Source organism: Fusarium odoratissimum, assembly GCF_000260195.1.
Source record: "Fusarium odoratissimum NRRL 54006 unplaced genomic scaffold supercont1.6, whole genome shotgun sequence".
NCBI classification, from domain to species: domain Eukaryota; kingdom Fungi; phylum Ascomycota; class Sordariomycetes; order Hypocreales; family Nectriaceae; genus Fusarium; species Fusarium odoratissimum.
The window spans coordinates 1,774,915-1,794,156 of record NW_022158692.1 but is presented as its reverse complement, the minus strand read 5'-3'; the positions used below and the strand labels follow the sequence as shown (position 1 = coordinate 1,794,156).

General features: G+C 50.1%; 7 protein-coding genes across 9 annotated transcripts; 4 read left to right on the top strand and 3 right to left on the bottom strand.

Annotated features, from left to right (window-relative positions):
• Positions 1 to 312: 312 nt before the first annotated feature.
• On the top strand, positions 313 to 1,278 carry FOIG_05259 (eukaryotic translation initiation factor 6; the record flags this gene model as incomplete). The annotated part of the gene is made up of 3 exons (XM_031203803.1): positions 313 to 347; positions 520 to 591; positions 645 to 1,278. The coding sequence occupies 3 exons, from the start codon at positions 313 to 315 to the stop codon at positions 1,276 to 1,278; spliced, it is 741 nt and encodes a 246-aa protein (XP_031067382.1).
• Positions 1,279 to 1,888: 610 nt separating this feature from the next.
• FOIG_05257 (protein phosphatase 2 (formerly 2A), regulatory subunit A) lies at positions 1,889 to 6,377 on the bottom strand. Of its 2 annotated transcripts, XM_031203800.1 has the most exons (8): positions 5,774 to 6,377; positions 5,547 to 5,652; positions 5,316 to 5,467; positions 4,767 to 5,258; positions 4,455 to 4,714; positions 4,302 to 4,402; positions 3,916 to 4,253; positions 1,889 to 3,864 (listed from the first exon to the last, which is right to left on the bottom strand). In XM_031203800.1, the coding sequence occupies exons 1-8, from the start codon at positions 5,837 to 5,839 to the stop codon at positions 3,508 to 3,510; spliced, it is 1,872 nt and encodes a 623-aa protein (XP_031067379.1). In that variant the 5' UTR covers positions 5,840 to 6,377; the 3' UTR covers positions 1,889 to 3,507. The 2 variants fall into 2 exon arrangements, with proteins under 2 accessions (XP_031067379.1, XP_031067380.1); XM_031203801.1 differs by having other exon boundaries at positions 4,767 to 5,467.
• FOIG_05258 (uncharacterized protein) lies at positions 2,166 to 3,041 on the top strand (the record flags this gene model as incomplete). Its single annotated transcript, XM_031203802.1, has 2 exons — positions 2,166 to 2,290; positions 2,354 to 3,041. 2 exons carry the CDS (start codon positions 2,166 to 2,168, stop codon positions 3,039 to 3,041), a joined length of 813 nt encoding a protein of 270 aa, XP_031067381.1.
• Positions 6,378 to 7,159: 782 nt separating the features above from the next.
• FOIG_05256 (phenylalanyl-tRNA synthetase, beta subunit) lies at positions 7,160 to 12,108 on the top strand. Its single transcript, XM_031203799.1, has 3 exons — positions 7,160 to 7,457; positions 7,564 to 9,294; positions 9,347 to 12,108. The coding sequence occupies exons 1-3, from the start codon at positions 7,405 to 7,407 to the stop codon at positions 9,390 to 9,392; spliced, it is 1,830 nt and encodes a 609-aa protein (XP_031067378.1). The 5' UTR covers positions 7,160 to 7,404; the 3' UTR covers positions 9,393 to 12,108.
• Positions 9,485 to 13,081, bottom strand: FOIG_05255 (uncharacterized protein). The gene is made up of 2 exons (XM_031203798.1): positions 12,611 to 13,081; positions 9,485 to 12,527 (listed from the first exon to the last, which is right to left on the bottom strand). The coding sequence occupies exons 1-2, from the start codon at positions 12,623 to 12,625 to the stop codon at positions 10,218 to 10,220; spliced, it is 2,325 nt and encodes a 774-aa protein (XP_031067377.1). The 5' UTR covers positions 12,626 to 13,081; the 3' UTR covers positions 9,485 to 10,217.
• A 60-nt stretch (positions 13,082 to 13,141) lies between these two features.
• Positions 13,142 to 14,810, top strand: FOIG_05254 (40S ribosomal protein S3). Its single transcript, XM_031203797.1, has 2 exons — positions 13,142 to 13,419; positions 13,564 to 14,810. The coding sequence occupies exons 1-2, from the start codon at positions 13,397 to 13,399 to the stop codon at positions 14,321 to 14,323; spliced, it is 783 nt and encodes a 260-aa protein (XP_031067376.1). The 5' UTR covers positions 13,142 to 13,396; the 3' UTR covers positions 14,324 to 14,810.
• Positions 14,811 to 15,327: 517 nt separating this feature from the next.
• On the bottom strand, positions 15,328 to 18,467 carry FOIG_05253 (uncharacterized protein). Of its 2 annotated transcripts, XM_031203795.1 has the most exons (7): positions 17,702 to 18,467; positions 17,548 to 17,591; positions 17,471 to 17,496; positions 17,268 to 17,358; positions 16,961 to 17,212; positions 16,614 to 16,905; positions 15,328 to 16,561 (listed from the first exon to the last, which is right to left on the bottom strand). In XM_031203795.1, exons 1-7 carry the CDS (start codon positions 17,713 to 17,715, stop codon positions 16,081 to 16,083), a joined length of 1,200 nt encoding a protein of 399 aa, XP_031067374.1. In that variant the 5' UTR covers positions 17,716 to 18,467; the 3' UTR covers positions 15,328 to 16,080. The 2 variants fall into 2 exon arrangements, with proteins under 2 accessions (XP_031067374.1, XP_031067375.1); XM_031203796.1 differs by having other exon boundaries at positions 17,548 to 18,467.
• Between the last annotated feature and the right edge of the window lie 775 nt (positions 18,468 to 19,242).

Below are 19,242 nucleotides of genomic sequence, written 5' to 3'. Positions count from 1 at the left end.
ATTTGCTTCAGTGAGTCATCAGGCTCATTACTGTTTTCGGGCGTGCTGAGAGCAATTTTAGTGACAACTTTTAGTTGCTGACTGCCTGAGCTCCACTATCTGATCCAGAAACCGCATTACATAAATAGCGGCGAGAGCTCCCCCGCCCCAAAAAAAAGAAGAAGGAGGGGCAAGAAAGCAAAACCAACCAGACGAAGAAAAAAAAAAACCTACGACGAGCATCCACTCTGCGATAACTTCAATCTTCAACTACACCAAACCTCCAAAATTATAGACTCTACGACTTGCACGACCCAGAAAACTTCAGCAATCATGGCCGTCCGCGCTCAATTTGAGAACTCCAACGAGTATGTCATCTTTGTTGTCTTTTCTTCTGGCGATTGAAGCTCCCTGTGCCTCAAGAACCCCGCCCCCGCCTTTTCTTATGCGGCGCATATCCATCTATATGGATGATATGCCTTGCTGTACAATGGTACGAGATTGAAAGATCAGAACTTTATGCTAACCTGCAATCTCCAGGGTCGGTGTCTTTTCCACCTTGACCAACTCTTATGCCCTCGTGGCTCTCGGTGCCAGTGAGAACTTCTACAGGTAAAGCCCTCTCACCTATCTTTGACTACGAGTTTCATGCTGACATCTTGCAGTGTCTTTGAAGCCGAACTCCAAGATATCATTCCTACTGTGCGAACCACAATCGCTGGTACCCGTATCATTGGCCGTATGACCGCTGGCAACCGTAAGGGTCTTCTCGTTCCCACAACCACAACCGACCAGGAGCTGCAGCACTTGAGAAATTCGCTTCCCGATTCAGTCCGTATCCAGCGTATCGAGGAGCGCTTGTCAGCTCTCGGAAACGTCATCGTCACAAACGATCACATCGCTCTCGTGCACCCTGATTTGGAACGTGAAACAGAAGAGATTATTGCAGATGTCCTCGGCGTGGAAGTGTTCCGTCAGACTGTCGCAGACAATGTCCTGGTGGGCAGCTACATGAGCTTGTCTAACCAGGGTGGTCTCGTGCATCCCAAGACTCCTATCCAAGATCAGGACGAATTGTCCAGCTTGCTTCAGGTTCCTCTCGTCGCCGGTAGTGTCAACCGTGGTTCTAACGTTGTTGGCGCTGGAATGGTCGTCAACGACTGGCTCGCCGTGACTGGTCTCGACACAACTGCCACTGAGCTCAGCGTTATCGAGAGTGTGTTCCGTCTCGGCGAGGGCCAGGGCCCCAGCAACATCAACACGAGCATGAAGGACACCATGGTCGAGTCTTTCTACTAAGCTCGGCTTGATTTATGGTTCTGTTTCTCACATTCATACATACACACATATTGCTTATGGGGCTTTGCTGTTACGTTACTCGTCCGGTAATTGATTGGACGAGTGATAACCATCGTCGCGACAAGACGAACGAACTGTTAACTTATACGGGGCCTGGTGTTTGGAAACTTGCATGATTTTGCGGTGCGGTTGATATCAGGAATAAGGTATTCATGATCATGATGATCGAATGATAAATACTCATACAGGGACGGCTATCGGTCATCCCTCTCTCATGGACGGAAAAGGATCATGTGGTCCTCCAAGGCCAGAGTAGGAATAGGCCTGCTCGTCTACACGATCCATCTGATTTGATCTGCTTGGGTTGTGGGATTGCTGTTGCGGCTGTTGCAGCAGGATATACACATTGTTGCACATGTTGCGTTCCAGAAGTACCTGACAATGGGTAGTTGAGGGGATCCATTACACCTCAAGAGCTTGACGCCATGCTAGAACCAATTTACTGTACCTGGTGACCAACCAACCCTATCAAGTTCATCAGCAACGTCTGTCTGCCTGTATATGACTAGTCTTTATATCCTCAAGGTATGAGCTTTATACTTAAGAAGTATCCGCAAGAACTTTAGTTCTCAGGTTCTGCCCTACTACTAAAACTCTTCTGAGAGAATTTGTGACATGTTTGATGGATTTTGAATGCCTTGACTCGGCGTGTATGAACACTACCTTACCTAAATCTATCCTATAGTCTATACGTTACACTTTCAGGTTTCTGAGGTGCCTGCGCCTGTAAGGTAGCACATGAAGAATTACCCCACCTTCACCGCCTGCTCCTTTTGGACATTTCTTCGATACCCCCACCACAAAATATACCATCATTGTCATTGTTAATGTCAATGGAACAAAAGATCCTGGATAGCTTCATTCCTCTCGAAGCCCAAAACAACTCTTCCACAATGTCCTCAAACGAAAAGCCCCAGCACCTTGAGCCGTCAAAGCTTGGCACAAAACAATAGTACCCTACCATCTCCCTTCGCCTGTCTCTTTCGAACTGCAGACTAACACTCTGCCCCTACAGCTGGGATGACCTTTACACGAATGAGATAACAAACCACGCCGCTGATCCCTCCGACATCGGAACTGTTTGGTTTGACGATTCAGATGCTGAAGCAAAGATCCTTGAGTTCCTAGACGGTCTGCTTGACCCCTCTGACCCAGACTCGCCTGTCCTCTCCCACGACACCACCACCTTTCTCGATCTTGGCTGCGGTAACGGTTCTCTTCTCTTCTCCCTGCGCGAAGAGGATTGGTCTGCACGAGCTCTTGGCGTGGACTACAGCCCCCAAAGCATTGCACTCGCGAGACAAATTGCCACCACAAAAGACGACCTTGAGAAGCCTGTCGAATTCGAAGAGTGGGATCTTATAGCTGGACCATACAGCCCTGTCCTCAACGGCGAGCAGACCGAGGGCTGGGATGTGGTACTGGACAAGGGTACCTTCGATGCCATCTCTCTAAGCGACGAGAAAGATGCCCAAGGACGACGGCTATGTGAATGTTATCGAGAGCGAGTGTTACCCCTTGTTCGAAAGGGTGGCGTCTTCTTGGTGACAAGCTGCAACTGGACCGAGACGGAGTTGAGAGGCTGGTTCGAAAAGACCAGCGAAGAAGGGTTCCAAGTCGTTGGCAGAGTTGAATATCGTTCCTTCAGCTTTGGAGGCCACAAAGGCCAAACAATCAGTACGCTCTGCTTCCGCAGGGTATGAAAGATATAGATGCAGTGTAGTTTGAAGAACAAAAAAAAAAGATACCCATCATCACTCTGTGCTGGCTCCAGCACCTATTCTAAACAGTCAATATCATTCACCTCTGAGAGCTCTTGTTGTATCATACAATGGTATTTGGACTCGTGTCAATGCTTGGACTATCCCTCTTGGACTCCTCCCCATTTTCGTGATCCCAAAGCTTCATCTGAGTCCGTCTCCTTACCCCTTTCAGAGGCTCCGCATCAAGCTTTTGTTTATCGCATATTTTGCAGAACATTCCCCTTTCTCATCTTGACTCAACTCAGCGCAGCAATGTCCAGCTCCAACTAGTAGCTTCTACTATGCAACGTACGACTTCATAGCTTCTGTTTGTCTTTCTCTCTTTCTGTAGCGACATGGACGGGACAAAACAAAAAGCAGACAAAATCTGTCTCGACAATGATTATTGCTTCATTACGTCTCTCATCTATGGCGATGTATTCATAGGCTCCCCGCCAGCAATGGGTCCCGAGATCTCGGCAGCTGCTGTCGTCGCAAAATATCGCACATCCACGTCGTCGTCCTTTTGCAACTTCTCCAGGTTAGGAACAACTCGTTGTTGGATCAGCTCCGAGCCCCGAGGCGACGGTGTGATCTCACTGCCCTGCTTCTCCAGATCATACAGGGTACCCTCGTCTGGCAGACGTCGAAGCACATTGATGAGGACGCGGTATGTCTTGGCCACGTTGAAACGGATGTTGGGGATATCGTCAGTGACCAGCTTGTCGAGCATAGGGAGGATCGACTTGGCAATCACATCCATGCTCACAACGCTCGCCAATGTCTGTAAAAGAGTCAGTTTGGGCTCACAGTTTCAGGTAAGGGCAATAATCACCGAAATAGCAAAGCAGGTGGTCATCCTGTAAAGGTAGTTAGGGTGGTTACCCATAGCCATAACCTTGGGGATGATAGCTTCGCTTGCCCACTCAACACCAAAGACCTCAGTGAGCTTCTTCAGATTGTGAGTAGCGGCTTCACGGATAGAGAAAACGGTATCTCCCAGCCAGCCCATGCACAAATTGCTGAGCTTCTCATCGAAGAATTGAACGCCCAGTTGACTGGCGAGGAGAGGGATGTACTCGATAATCGCAAGTCTTACTCGCCATTGCTTATCCTCGGCGAGTTGTACAATTGCGGGAAGAAGTGACTGTGAGAGGAGGTCGATACCAATGACTGCATTACGTCAGCTTCATATCATACATGATGAGTTCTGTGACTGACCTTGGTTCACGAGCTCAAGCTTGGAGATGATGTGGAGCCTAACCTCCGGGAACTCGTCCTTAAGCATCTGGAGGAACATGGGGAGAAGGTGGTCGATAGTTCTGAGAGGGAAATTAGAATCGAGGCCCTGTTCGCAAAGACTGACTGACGTACTCTTGCTTTCCAAGGATAGGAGCCAGGCCACTGATCTGGGTACCAAGCGCAGCACGGACATGTTGGGATGTATCCGAGACAAGATCCTCAATGCTGCCCATGATGTCGTTGAGGAGCACGTTACGATCCACAAGAGCACAGAAGCCGGGAATCTGGCCAGCAATAGCGGTTCGTACCTCGGCCTCGTTGTCCTTGAGAAGTTTTACGAATGCGGGAACGAGGTCTCTAGAAACAACCTCCTCGTCTACCGCCTTAGCAATCTGTAAAAATTAGCATCAGCAACGACAATAAGAAGTGGCAGGTATTGTGAACCTTCTCAAACCGATCCGCGATCATGTATCGGACTCTCCAACTCTTGTCCTCTATCAAATTGCGTAGAGCTGTCAGCAACACACCATGGCTGGCCTGTTGCTCCTTGGGAACGGCTTCGGCAATAGAGATGAGAACCTCGACTGTGAGTAATCGGACGCTATCCTGATCATCTTGCGCGAGGTGTTGGAAGAGGGGTATCATTTCGTCGACAACGATGGTGGCGGGCATCTCCTTGACAAACTTGGCGAGATTGGTGGCAGCCTGGCGACGGACCATGGGTGTCTCATCGTGCACCAGCAGGCCAAACTGCTGGCGCAGCTGCTCTTGGACGGGTGGGGAGACTTTGTTATAAGGAGTTGTGAAGAGGCCGCATCCCGAAACCTTTGATGTGAACCAATCGCCCTTGGCGAGGCGAATTGTGAGGGGAATGAAATATTCCTCGACTTGTTGAGAAGAAAGCTCGGTGCAAATCTTGTTCAGGGACTCGACGGCCTGCATTGACAGTCAGTGTCAGGAAGGGCGACTAAAGAAAACGGCGTGTTCGTTTACCTTGTCGCGAACGACGGGCTCCTCGATAGAAGCGAGGTTCTCGAGGGGAGACAGCAGAACGTGACCCCACTGGGAACCGCCGACATACTCGACAAAGCCGCCAAGCTCCTCGCTCAGGGCAACAAGGACCTCATCTTCATCCTCCACGGACTCTGCATAGTATCAAGGTTAGGAGACGTCTTTGCTTTTAAAGCGCATATTGGTAAGCGGGAGAGCTAATCGAAGACTGACCATCGAGGAAGGGGATAAGCTCCTCACGGGTTCGTTCAGCGCCGAGAGCGAGAGCAATGGTCGAGAGACGGTGGATGGCGTTGAGACGGAGCAAAACATCATCGTGCTGCAGAGGAATCGAGCGTCAGTAATGAACGTGTAATTGTTCGCTTCTTGGCGATAAGACAACCACGCAGGAAGGGGAAGCGTTGGGATGGAGCGTGGCGTCACCGCCAAATCTAGCATACCTTCAGCTCGTCAATAAGGACGGCGATAGGGTACAGCTCATCGCCAGAGTTGGGCGCGTCAGCCATGGCGAGCGGGGCGGTAAGATCGCAGATTTATCAAGAAAATGAGTGGCAGCGTCCGAGATGAGTCGAGATGATCGTTAGGAGGGAGGGAGAGGAAGGTTGGCGGTTGCGGGTGGATCGCGTGTGGTAGTGGTAGTGGTAGTGGTAGTGGTGCTGTGCTGTGCTGTGCTGGTGGGTGATGCAATGATTTGCGCTGAGGAGTCCCAACACACGATTTTTGGCTGAAAGACGAGAGCCACAGACGAGGTCACGCAGGGGGGGGGTTAAGAGCTGTAAGATACGCTCAGCGCAGAGAAAATGGGTTACTCTGGATGCAGAGTTAAAGGGTAAATCCGTGGCCTAAATCAGCAAGGTTGTCGAGGTTTGAGACGTGGACATGTGAATCGATAGATGAGGGAGGGAGAAGAGGGTGGATGTGGAGAGGCAGCTGGATGTTTGTCTCTCGCCGGCTGGTCAGTGGAGGTGAGTGAGGCTGGTGCAGTATTGTTAGGTTGCTTCACTTCACTTCGATGCTTCGTTGTTCAGCGACCGATGCCCTGTTAGGAACGCTGCCTTGGAGAGGGGCAACCGCCCAATGCCCCGGGCGAACAGCGCAGACAGGGCAGCTCTGGCTGGATGGCAGCTCAGATGTGGCTGAAGTGGGGTCAAAGTGGCTCCTCATTTCCCTGAGAACATGGATTTTTGAGGGGCAAGCTCTTTTCAGTCTCACCTTCGGTCAGGGCGCTTCAGGTACATTGTGGCTTGAATCTGGGGATGGCAATATTAAATTTGAAGCCAAGACTGAGACCAGAACCGATATCGTCTTTACCAATGTCCGAGAGCGTACTTGCGGTTCACGCGGGACGGGTATGAGCACAAAAATTAAACCTTCTGAGGATGCATCGGTTCTGTAGGATCGCATCCGACGTCACTATCATATCTGATCAAGCCTTGAAATCTTGAACTCCAAGCCCCGCCACTCCCAGCTCAGTGCAGACATCATTATGCATATATTTGATGTTTGGAATTTGGCTGCGTAGGTAGCTGATTGCCTTGACAAATTCTCGATGCAACAATACATTGTTTCAGAGCTGTTCGAGCTCGGTATTATTGTTGGTTTGTCAACTTACCTCGGGTTTGGGTTGATGAGTGCCATGCAGACAAGATGATCGTTCATGATCAAAGGTAAGATGTCTAACGTAGTCTAATTTACCGGATAAACTGCCAGTTCTTGTAATGTCAACTCACTGGCATAAGGTATCTATTAAGAACTGGAAGTTCAAGCAAGCTTCTCGGTACCTGACAGTTTGTCGGGGAGGGAGTATAGATGATCCGTCCTGTTTACCCCGCCAAACCCAATCCGCTAGAGGGGTACCGTCACAGCGCACTATGGCCCTGCGTCTTGTCGAGTACTCGAGTATCGCATCGTCGCATGCAACCCGAACTACCTACATCCCCAAAATTTCCTGTGACTCAGTACAATCCACGCCCAAATCCACGTCCGACGCTCGACGGAAATCTCGCCTCTCGCCTCTGATTCTTCGGAAAAAGGACAATTTACCAAACAAGGCTCGAGGCTCCGCTTCATCATGCCTACCATTTCCGTCGACAAGTACAAGCTTTACGAAGCCCTCGGTCAAAAGTGCGAATGCCCCTCCTTGTTCATCTCAACCCCCACCATGAGCTCTCCGACTTCGCGCCCAAGGTCTCTATACGTGTGCTGACAGCTCTTGTTCCTCTTGAAACAGATTCACGACCGAGGAGTTTGAGGACCTTTGCTTCGAGTTCGGTATCGAGCTTGACGAGGATACTGAGAATGATGAGCGTCCAATTGTAAACGGCGAACAGGAGCCTCCTCAGCTCAAGATTGAGATTCCCGCCAACCGATATGATATGCTCTGCTTCGAGGGTATTGTCACCAATCTCAATATCTTCCGTGGACGCATTGAGCCTCCCAAGTACCGTATAGTCGAGCCCGCAAGCGGCAAGCTTGAGTCAATCACCGTCAAGCCCGAAGCCGAGCAGGTCCGGCCATATGTCTCTGGCGCTATCCTCCGCAATATCAAGTTCGACAAGAGCCGATACGAGTCCTTCATCTCTCTACAAGACAAGCTTCACCAGAATCTTGCTCGAAACCGAACACTAGTCTCCATTGGTACCCACGACTATGATACTATCAAAGGTCCCTTCACCTACGAGGCCCTCCCCCCCAAGGATATAAAGTTCATCCCCTTGAACCAGACCAAGGAGATGGACTCTGCCGAGTTGATGAACTTCTATGAGAATGACAAGCACCTGGGCCGCTTCCTCCACATCATTCGCGACTCACCAGTCTACCCTGCGATCTACGACTCCAACCGTGTTGTCTGTTCCCTTCCTCCAATTATCAACGGTGATCACTCCAAGATTACACTTGACACCACCAACGTTTTTATTGAGATCACTGCCACCGACATCACCAAACTCGACATCGTCACCGACATCATGGTTACCATGTTCTCCATGTACTGCTCTGAGCCCTTCACTGTCGAGCCCGTCCAGATCAATTCCGACCATAACAACCAAACCCGAGTCACTCCTAACCTGAAGCCCAGAGTTGCTGAGGTTGAAATCGACTACCTCAACAGCTGCACTGGGCTCACTGAGTCTCCCGAGAGCCTGTGCAAGCTTCTCTCCAAGATGTCTTACACCTCTACACCTTCAACAAAAGATTCCAACATCCTCGAGGTTGCTATTCCCCCAACCCGAGCTGATGTCCTTCATCAATGTGACGTGATGGAAGATCTTGCTGTGTGCTACGGATACAACAACCTTCCTCGTACTGCTCCTTCACGAAGTGCTACTGTTGGTGCCCCCCTGCTGGTCAACAAGCTCAGTGATATTATCCGAATCGAGGCCGCCGTTGCTGGCTGGAGTGAGGTTATGCCCCTGATCTTGTGTAGTCACGATGAGAACTTCGCTTGGCTAAACCGCAAGGATGACGGAAATACCGTCGTACGTCTGGCCAACCCCAAGACCGCCGAGTATCAGGTTGTGCGATCAACTCTTCTACCTGGCCTTCTCAAGACCATTCGCGAGAACAAGGGCCACAGCGTGCCCATGAAGATCTTCGAGGTCTCTGACGTTGTCTTCAAGGATGAGTCTCAAGAACGCAAGGCTCGTAACGAGCGACATTTCGCCGCCGCCTGGTACGGCCGAACAAGCGGTTTCGAGGTGGTCCATGGCCTGCTTGATCGTGTTCTTCTCATGCTTCGAACTGCTTTCCTCACCCACGAGGAGGGTCTTTCTGGCAAGAGTGTCGATTTTGAAGTAAAGGAGAACCCCAGCAAGCCTGATGGTTACTGGATTGAGGAGCTTGACGATGCCACCTTCTTCGCTGGCCATGCTGCTTCCGTATATCTCCGTCTTGGTGGAAAAGAGAGACGCATTGGCGAATTCGGCATCTTGCACCCTACCGTGTTGGAGAAGTTTGATTTGAAGTGAGCCCCCATGCCGACCAGTATCGACGTGACATCGCTAACATATTCATAGATACCCTGTCAGCACTCTCGAGATCAATCTAGAGGTCTTCCTGTAATGTCAAAGAGTCTAAAGAAAACCTACAACACGAGGGTTAGAGCAGCAAAAAAGGGCTACGGACGCAACGAAATCAAGTGGATATGATTCAATGTGAACAAACACGTTTCCATAACTAGGATGACTTTACAAGATAGACAAAAATAAAGAAGAAACCAAGCAAGGCCGAACGTTGAACTTATGAGTTAACCGAAGGTTTTGATTTACTACACTCTATAACTACCTACCTAATTCACGTAGTCTTGAAGGAGTCTATTGCTGTCTAAGCCCTCGCCGTGTACCGCGTGATTGGCGCAAAATCAGAATGTCATCACCACTCAAGTTAAACGCCAGAGCCGGCTCATGATACTGCCTCTAGCGCCAACAAAAACGTCCGCATGTGTAAATCAGGAAACCAAGTGTGAGAACTCAGACATCATGAATCCGAATGCTATGCTTACATCTCGGAATTTGCCATCGCACGCCTCTGCCTATCAGATTTGAAGAGGACTCTCTCAAGCTTTGCCACAGGTTTTGGCGTTTCAATGGTTGGAGAGTGACACGGCGTCGGCAGGCCCGCATCGGGCTGGAGACTATCAATGGAGTTAAGTCTTGAGTGAAGGCCCAAAGACTCAGAGTCGCGCCGCTTGATATACTCCCACTCTCCACTGAGATCGCTGGGTACACTGTAGAAGCTGCAGCGCTCAAGCGTTGACGGTGCGTCAGACTCTGTTGTCAGAAGCGGCGGTGCTACGGGCGGGTGTAGCCAGGGACAACAGTGTCGCACGGATTCATGGGTCTCGACAATCAAGTAAGGGCCAGGATCCGACTCTGGAAACATGACCTTCTATATCATCTCACGTAGCTCCTGGTCGCTACGAGCTGGTGCGGGAGCCGAACTTGACGACGACGCTGACTCGCCAGTATTTGTAAATTGCCCCAGCATTCCCTTGCCTAGATTGAGACCTGCAATCCCATCCCTGATAGCGGCAAAGGCGTTACCGCTTGGTTCTGTAGATGCGCTCCGTTCGATTGGCGTATGTCGCGATTCAGGGGTGAGTGTCTCGTGGGCAGTCTCAACTCCTGTGAGAACCGAGGGTGGCCCCGACTTGGAGCTTGAAGTGGATGACCGAGGGTCGGCATCTGCTTGGATAACGCTGGGATACTGTAAATTTGATATGGCGGTTTGGCGGTCAGTCTCTGCTGCTGCGGCGGCGTTCAAACCGCCGTTCATCTCATCCTCAGTTCTTCCGAACAACTGATGCCACCATCTTATCTCCTTCAGTCGCGGTAACAGGATCCGCTCCTGTCCTTTGACGTGATCGTCGATACTGGCATCGAAGTCGGGGTTTGTGAACTCAGCTCGCCGACACAGAAAGTAGTCCCAAACGGAAGATGTCCGTTCTGCAGCTCGCGCATCTTTTCTCTGCTTCTCTGAATTAAAGAGGAAAGTGCCGTACTGGCACGAGTACAGGTGGTATAGAAGGCGGCGCAGGAAGCGCTCGTTATACTCAAAACGAGTCTTGTTTTGGCGTAAAAGTTGATAGGTGCAGTCAAGGAACTGGTGGAAGACAGGACTGACCATCTTTGGAGAGGTAGCTTCATCATCAACAACCTTTCCAGGAGCTGTTTCACTAACTGCAGCCAAGTCGGGGTCATCTTTATTCTGGTTGAAGAAACGCTTCGCTCCACTCAGCACATTCTGGAACGCGTCACCCCGGCCATCGTTCTCTCCGGGCTGTACCTTGGAACCTGCAAAAGCATCTTTCTGCACGGTGAACCAATCCTCGTGGTTCAAGTGGCCCGATCGAAGCCTGAACATGTGACCAAAAGACAACCAATCTTTTTCCACAAGAACAATGAAACCCTCAATTGTGCGGTAGTAGGGGTCCAACATGATTTGAGCCAAAGCACTGAGCTGGCTTGTACGGTCCCAGCCGTCGGAGCAGTGAATGAGAACATGTGAATGGTTGATTCCGATCTGTCTTGCAATTATAGCTGAGCCATCCAGAACATCATGAATGTGCCGTAACCAGCCACTTTGATGGAGTAGCTCTCTGTTTGGCGGTAAAGGTGAAATGTCGGCGTCTTTGAGTGCGTCAATGACCTTGTTGAGGGAGCTTCGCATGACGTGAATATTCTCAATACTAAGGAATATCTTGCGTGCAAACTTGTACTTGTCCATATTTTCCGAGCCCATTCCTTGTACTTGATTCACCATTGCATTGATAGTAGGACGAGCATCCACAATCAAGTTGCTCTGCTGTGCACCATATACTTGACGCTTCCCAGAAGAATCATAAACGGCAACGGATCTCGAAATGAGCTCATCTTCATATCGTTCCGTCTCCGAAAGCTCCGTCTCCAGTGACGAGTTTCCAAGGGACACATCGGGCTGACTCGATAGAGGCGTGCTTTCCTCAGAGCCTGGCGGCAATAGGGCGTTGAACGATGCCGCTACTAGTTTCTCGTCTTGCACGTTTGTCTTCCTTGTGATGCCAGAGAGGGGCTGAGAGCTTCGAGTGATGGTACAGTTGTTTACTGGATGAATGTATGACAGAGCCGGCACACGGTTTCTCGAGCGGAACTCCTTCGCATACTTAAGGACGTTATCCGAGATCTTGGAGGGAACAACCAGAAAAGCAGGATATGTATCGCAAAAGGTATAGTCCTTGTTGATATGCGTGATCCTCCAACCTTTATCAGGCAACTTCTCGCTGATACCCTGGCGTCTGAACTCTGCTTTTGGATCATAGACCGACCAACCGCCAACCTCTCGCTCATGCTTTAGAGGCTTGTGGGAGAAAGCATAGAGCTTCTCTACTGTTCCTAGTTTGCAAGTTCGAGACTTGATGAAATCGAAAGCTTCTCGGGCAATCTCGCTGTCGGTGAAGTTGAATGTCACAAAGGTGAAGTCACGACATCGTAAACGGATCGATGGAGCCTGGCGAGATCCGGGTGGCACCGGCCGAAGTGCGCAATAGCACAGCATGGGATATGGAATCCATCTCTCACGAACTTTGGGCTTGTGAGACGAACTTTCTGAGGGTTTGGCGGATTGATCGATGGGTGCGCAGAATACCAGATGAAAATCGGTCAGTCGCAAAGTGCCATGAGTTGTTTGGCCGCCATAGATACCCTGGACGCTCTCGATGATCTACATGAGGTTAGGAGCCGAAACGCAGCGCAAAGCCGCGCATGAACAGGCGGGATGCTCTAAATGGCGATTAGAACGCGTACCTTTCGGGCTTCCATTTTGGCAAACCGTGGCTTCACCGCCTTGTAGTTGCTAAAGGGCAAGAGATCTCTCTCCGTAGAGTTTATGTTATATCAATGATCTCTTTGTATGTCGGTGTGGACGATTTCTCGGAAGCTCTGGTGATGTAGTAGAGGTAGCTCAATATCGCGGGGCCGCCGGAAGATGAAGAAGTAGTTGTTACAAGGCGACCTGAGAGGAGAGGTTATGAGACGGACGCTGACATATTTGTCACTTCCAAAGTAAGAAAAATTAGACGCGCATGGAGGAAGACTTTGGACTCGACTTTGAGTATTAATGGATGGAGTTTCTTTTAGAGCCGGAGACAGCTCACACTCATCATCACGAGCCACAGGCGCCCACTTGGCATATGGCAGGAGGGGCTCAGCGCTGTCAGCTACCAAAAGAGACCGCGACGTCACCCCAGAGGCCAGAGCCATGGTCCAAGCACTTTCCCCATTTTGGCTGCATGGATCCAGCTCGTTAATTTGTTTCTCCGTTCTCCGATTGAGAGGACATATCCCCTCGCATTCGGGACCCACTTCTCCAAACGGAATGTGCGACCACTGGAACCCGCTTGCCAGATTTAGGGCTCAACCACACACCAAAAAATTGAGCGAGTAGGCCAACATTTGTGAGTGCAGTGAAGCCGAAATCCACCTAGGACCGCGAATCTTTCTCTTCAGCCCGCCAACCCTCAGCTCGCCAACAGACTCAAGACAAGACACCAAGTCAAGTCCAGTCCCGACAACACAAGTCCTATTTTCAAGATGGCTCACCCCGGATCTCAGATGTGAGTTATTGACATTGCAATTGCGAACTCCTTCTTGATCGAATCGAAACATCGCCATCACCACCATCGTCACCCCGCCAAATACCATTCTCCGTCACAAAATCGAGTCAAAAGTCCAAGATTCACTAACAATCTTCTTCACAGCTCCAAGCGGAGAAAGTTCGTCGCCGACGGTGTCTTCTACGCTGAGCTCAACGAGTTCTTCCAGCGCGAGCTCGCTGAGGAGGGCTACTCCGGCGTCGAGGTCCGCGTTACCCCCACCGTCACCGATATCATCATCCGAGCCACCCACACCCAGGAGGTTCTCGGCGAGCAGGGCCGCCGCATTCGCGAGCTCACCTCGCTCATCCAGAAGCGATTCAAGTTCCCCGAGAACTCCGTCTCCCTCTACGCCGCCAAGGTCCAGAACCGTGGTCTCTCCGCCGTCGCTCAGTGCGAGTCCCTGCGATACAAGCTTCTCAACGGTCTCGCCGTCCGACGTGCTTGCTATGGTGTCCTCCGCTTCATCATGGAGTCTGGCGCCAAGGGTTGCGAGGTTGTCGTCTCCGGTAAGCTCCGCGCTGCCCGTGCCAAGTCCATGAAGTTCACCGACGGCTTCATGATTCACTCTGGTCAGCCCGCCAAGGACTTCATCGACCACGCTACCCGTCACGTTCTCCTCCGACAGGGTGTCCTGGGTATCAAGGTCAAGATCATGCGCGGCTCCGACCCTGAGGGCAAGGCCGGTCCCCAGAAGACTCTCCCTGACGCTGTCACCATTATCGAGCCCAAGGAGGAGCAGGCTGTCCTCCAGCCTGTCAGCCAGGACTACGGCGCTAAGGCCGCCCAAGCCGCTCAGGCTGCTCAGGATGCTCGAGTTGCTGAGGAAGAGGGTGGTGATGAGGTCCAGGCTGTTGAGCAATAGAATGCTTAAATCACCAGGCTGGGAAAAGCCGTCAAAACCTGATGAAGGAAAGATGGAGATCCGTGGGATGAGGGACGGAGGTCTACTCAGGCGTCAATTGATCATTTGCATCTGCTAAGGGCACGGACGGTTTCATTCTTGCTTGTAATGGTAGGCAAAGCATAAAAGAGAAAAAATGAGACCCGAAGATTACGACGACACGTCTTGTGACTGTGTCTTCTGTCTACCAATACCTTGAGTGCCTCTGAGCGACTTTGAAGTCTTGTCTGAATTGAGTACGTGAATGTTTCGTAGACAGGCTAGCTTGCCCACACAATATCGAGCTGACAACACTCAAGTCTGTTTATCACGCTTGTCCGTCTCTTTCCGGGGTACTATATATTTCCTCACGCTAATACACAACACAGCTTAGGGAGTATCATAACCACAATAACGGCCACGCCCATTTTTCCTATTTCAATCGAGTTGAAAAACAGTTATACTTCACATGATTACCTATCCTTTCTCTTCTGGCTCTTGATTTTCCTAGACTCAACTTCCGTCAAGAGCAAGCCTAATGGTCATCCTAGGCTTCGGTCAAGGCTCTATTGTAGCTCAATAAACGCTGGGTTGTAATAAGGCAGTCAATTATGCCATTTATGGTGATCTGTGTTCCACAAAGAATTTCAGATGCTGTGGTTGAGTTTGGATATTTGTCGATATTCAATCATATAGCGGTTTGAAACGACCAGCCATGTTCAGAGATGTTGTCAATCATAATCTAACTCCCTTGTTGAGGATATTATGTAGTTTTTCTCCTTGACTTACGGAACTGGCCAATGAACGGATTAGTCTGGCCACCAATAATTGTCATTCACAATCCACCAAATAAGCAAATCTTGGACGTAGCTGAAGGAAATGGCATACATTGTCATGTATCAAGTACAAACAGGCATCAAAAAGATATCTTCATCAGCCTGGTGAGAATATAGTGAAAGCCAAAAGGCACATTGCAGACAGCACGATGGAGAACCAAATATAATCAGGACTTTACATCTCCAAGCCAGAATCTTGTTTTTGTGAGATACAATCCCACCTGCTATCCAATGTACTAAACGTCGTAATAATTCTTGTCTATAATAGGCAGCCTCTGGCTTTCCCTCTTTTCTTGTTAAAATTCAAACTTGGCTTCCTCAAACCTAGAAAAAGCCCTGCGACTTGGATAACAGATCTACCACACCCGAAACGTTCGTTCATGCCCTGGAGAATTGAGGCAGTGATATACGCCCCAACTCGCCCTTTCATCGCCCGATAGACGCAGACAGTGACGCCTCCTTAGATCCGAAACCATCCCTGTATAAACGGCCCTGATATGGAAGTTCGCCGTCCAGTCCCATCCTATCGCTCATGCTCTGTAGTTATCGTACAACGAGGATTCGCCTATGGCCCCAATACAAAATCCGCCAACGCCGTCCAAGACCGTGTGCCCATAGTACTCCAGTAATAGCAAACAATACATGTCGTTGATTCCGAGTCCCAATCCCGTTTGGCATAGGTAAAAACACAGTTGGCACCAACATTAAAGTATGTCGTTGCGTAATGTACCATCCGTGTATGCAGCCCATACTCCGAGAGAAATGCCCGGTCAAATGGTTTGAAAATGTACAATGCCTGTTTGAGATAATGAAACATGCAAGATATCGTTGCGGAGCTGATGACCGGCGGTTAACCGATATTCTTTTACTCCGCCATTAGGTTGCTGGAAACGTCGCAGACCATCACCGATCGCCTGACTTGTGGCGGTTATCGAGCTCGATGTTTTCGTCATAGCTCGCTTTGCCATTGCCGTTGGCGTGACGAACATCTTCGTCACTATCCGAGGCGAGGTCGGTCAGAGCGAAACCAGCAGCTTCTTCCTCGTCGTATGCGCGAATGAGACCCTCGCGGTCTCCACGTTGGCTGCTCATGCTGTGTCGTGAAGGATCGCCGCTCCTCCTTGCCTGCATGCTCAGACGAGTTTGTAAACCAGAAACCATGTCGGTACCGGTGGCGTCGCTTCCTCCTCGTCCAGCGGTCAATCTTTGGCCATGGGGGTCACCCCTGGAAAGGTTCAGGAGATAGACGCCCGTAAAAGTAACCAAGAATCCGCAAAGCAGCGAGAGAGTATTGACTGGGTCGTTCGTGTTGAATCCGCTGAAGAGGATAAAGGAGGCACAGAGGGTGGCGGTGGTGAACGTTACGTAGTAGAGGGGGTTGACACTGGCACTACTGTTAGTAAAGGCCAATTGTTAGAACTCCGTAAACCACTTACATGTTGGTGGGAAAGCTGGCAAGAGCTTTGTTGAAGTAATTCATCTGAGTCACAATGCATACGGCCGTTAAAATCATGAAAACGTATGTCGAAGGGTGGCTGAACTGGTTGTGGCCAGCAAAAGTAAGCTTAAGCGCAATACCAAAGGCCTTGACAGACATGACTGAAATGGATCCGACGGTGGAGCAGATGGAAAGATAAATGAGGGCGTTTCTCCTGCCATAAACAGGGGCGATCTTGTAAATCATGAAGACGGCGAAAGCAACAACGGCGAAGGCGTAGAGAAGGAAACCTGGGATCAGTTTTAGGAACTGCCATCCTCGTAAATATGCTTCTTGTGTACGAACCTGGCTGAATTGCGTAGTGCAAGATCTCGTCGACGGTCTCGATCTCCTCATCCGGAGGCGCATGAAGAACAATAATAACAGCGCCGATCAGGCATATAGCACTGCCGAGCTTGCCCAGCGTACCAAGCTCTTCGTTGAGGAAGTACGAGCCAAGAACAGCGCCAATGAGCACACTGAGAGCTCCAAGAGGTGTGACGAGGATAGCAGGGGCGAAAGCGTATGCGGCAAAGTTGCAGACTTCTCCTAGACCAACTAATTTGATGTTAGTAAAGCTGTCAATAGGGATCATGTCTGATAGAGCACTTACGAGTCGCAATACCGGCCCACCACAGGGGATTTCGAAGGTAGACAAAGCCGTCGCCTTCAAAGCCATGCCGTTCTTCTGCTTGAATCAATCCCTAGGAAGTGGATTAGTTTATGTTCAAGGTGAGATGTAGAACATGGCGCTAGACGCTGAAGCAACGATAGGATTCGCCGCTCGCAGACAGACAGTAGCTCTGTTGGACGAACCTTTTTTGTAATAACGAAGCTTGTTCCTGAAAGATGGTTAGCCTTGCGACGCCCCAGTGTAATCAAACATAACTTACCGATGGCCAAGGCCGATGTCATAGCAAGAGCCAGACCGATATACCTTGAGGCAATATTAGCACGTGTAGTGAGAATAGCGTGGTCGGGTTACAAGAAGGACCCGATCGAGGTGGCTTCTCAGGAGAAGGCCAACGGGAGTGGAACGCGACATACTTGTCTTCAATCATGATGTTTTAGAGAGCGCACGACAGCGACGAAGCGCACAAAGTCGACTTTCTATTTTTGTACCCAATGCGCTGAAAGCGATAATCCGAATCGAATAACGGCTTGGGCAGAATGCGCCGCAGAGAGTCGGAGCTGAACTGAAAGGATCGTTCACTATTGGCGTGGGCTCGCACCGGGCGAGAGAAGCCGTATAGCAACAACGAGTGTTGAAACGAGTGAGTTGCTGATGAATCGAGCTCTACTTTATCGCAGACACATCAAAATATCGCTATAAACTCTTCGTTGGGAGAGTTAAATCGAGATTGGAGTTCTGGCCGCGTGGACGACTGCAGAGTCTTGGTGTTGGATGCAGATGGAGGGGGGACTGGGCGTGCTGCTGTTGCTGTAAGCAAGCGATTTGCGACGGAGCAAGGTCGGTTTTAGGGTATCGTATGGTCCAATTATTGTCGAATCCGTTATTGCCTTCGTATCTTGACAAGCGTGAGACTCGTGATGCGCAACGACGGTATTCGCAAAAGGCAGGGAGGGGGGGTTGGATGATAGGGAGAAGGGACAGCTTGGCTGGATTGTAAGTAAAAATGGAGAGGCTGCAGCAGCAGTGCGGACGGGATGAGATACAGTACAGTACAGTACGTTCGTGTGGGAGAGACAGAGACAAAGTTTGGGGAGGCCAGATCAGACCCGACGAGACCAGACAGGGGCCTGCTAGCTACAGGCTACGGGAGGCTTGGACAAAACCAGCAGTGGAGAAGCAGAAAAGGCTGAGGTACCTGGGTAGAGGTGGAATTATAGTGTGCTGACAAGTACCGCCACCAGAATCAGGCACAGCAAAGTTCAAGAGGTTTCAAAAGAGGGCGCCAACAGAGGACGATGGATCCATCCACTACCCCCTGGCGTCAGGTCCATGTCCCTGGCGTTACAACTTAGACTCACTAACACTTCAGGGCCCTCAGGACTCAAAAAAGAGGTGGGGATCCTGAGGTCAAGTGCCTGAGTACCTGGACTTTTCTTTTTTTCTTTCTTGCATCTGACGACACTTCATTCCACGATCCAGTTATTTTATCTAAGAGTCTCCGAGAAACTAGTGACTAGCAGCCCGTAAAGATAAAACAAACCACTGAGATACGGCAACTTAAGGGAAACTCGGCACAGACCCGAGCGTCGAAACACAGCAATTGCATTAGGTTGCCTAACTTCCGCTGACTGTAAAGTACGGATACTACATACAACTAATTATTGTATTGTCCTCAGATGCTAAAGCCGAGGCTTAGACGGCACGATACGACACAACCACAGCACAACACGATACGATCGATGGGTGCGAGTGGTTCTCACCCCTGAACTAATGTTGACACTCACACAAGTACGTTGGACATGGCAGTTATCAGCTGCAACAGACACTTGCTGCAGGAGATTCCCCATATCACAGTCACTTCAAACAACCAAATAGTTATATCAGTAGGATTGCCGTATTGATTAGTTCCCCCGAATATTGTAGCTCTTGACAGTTACTTTGGAAAGGACAATCC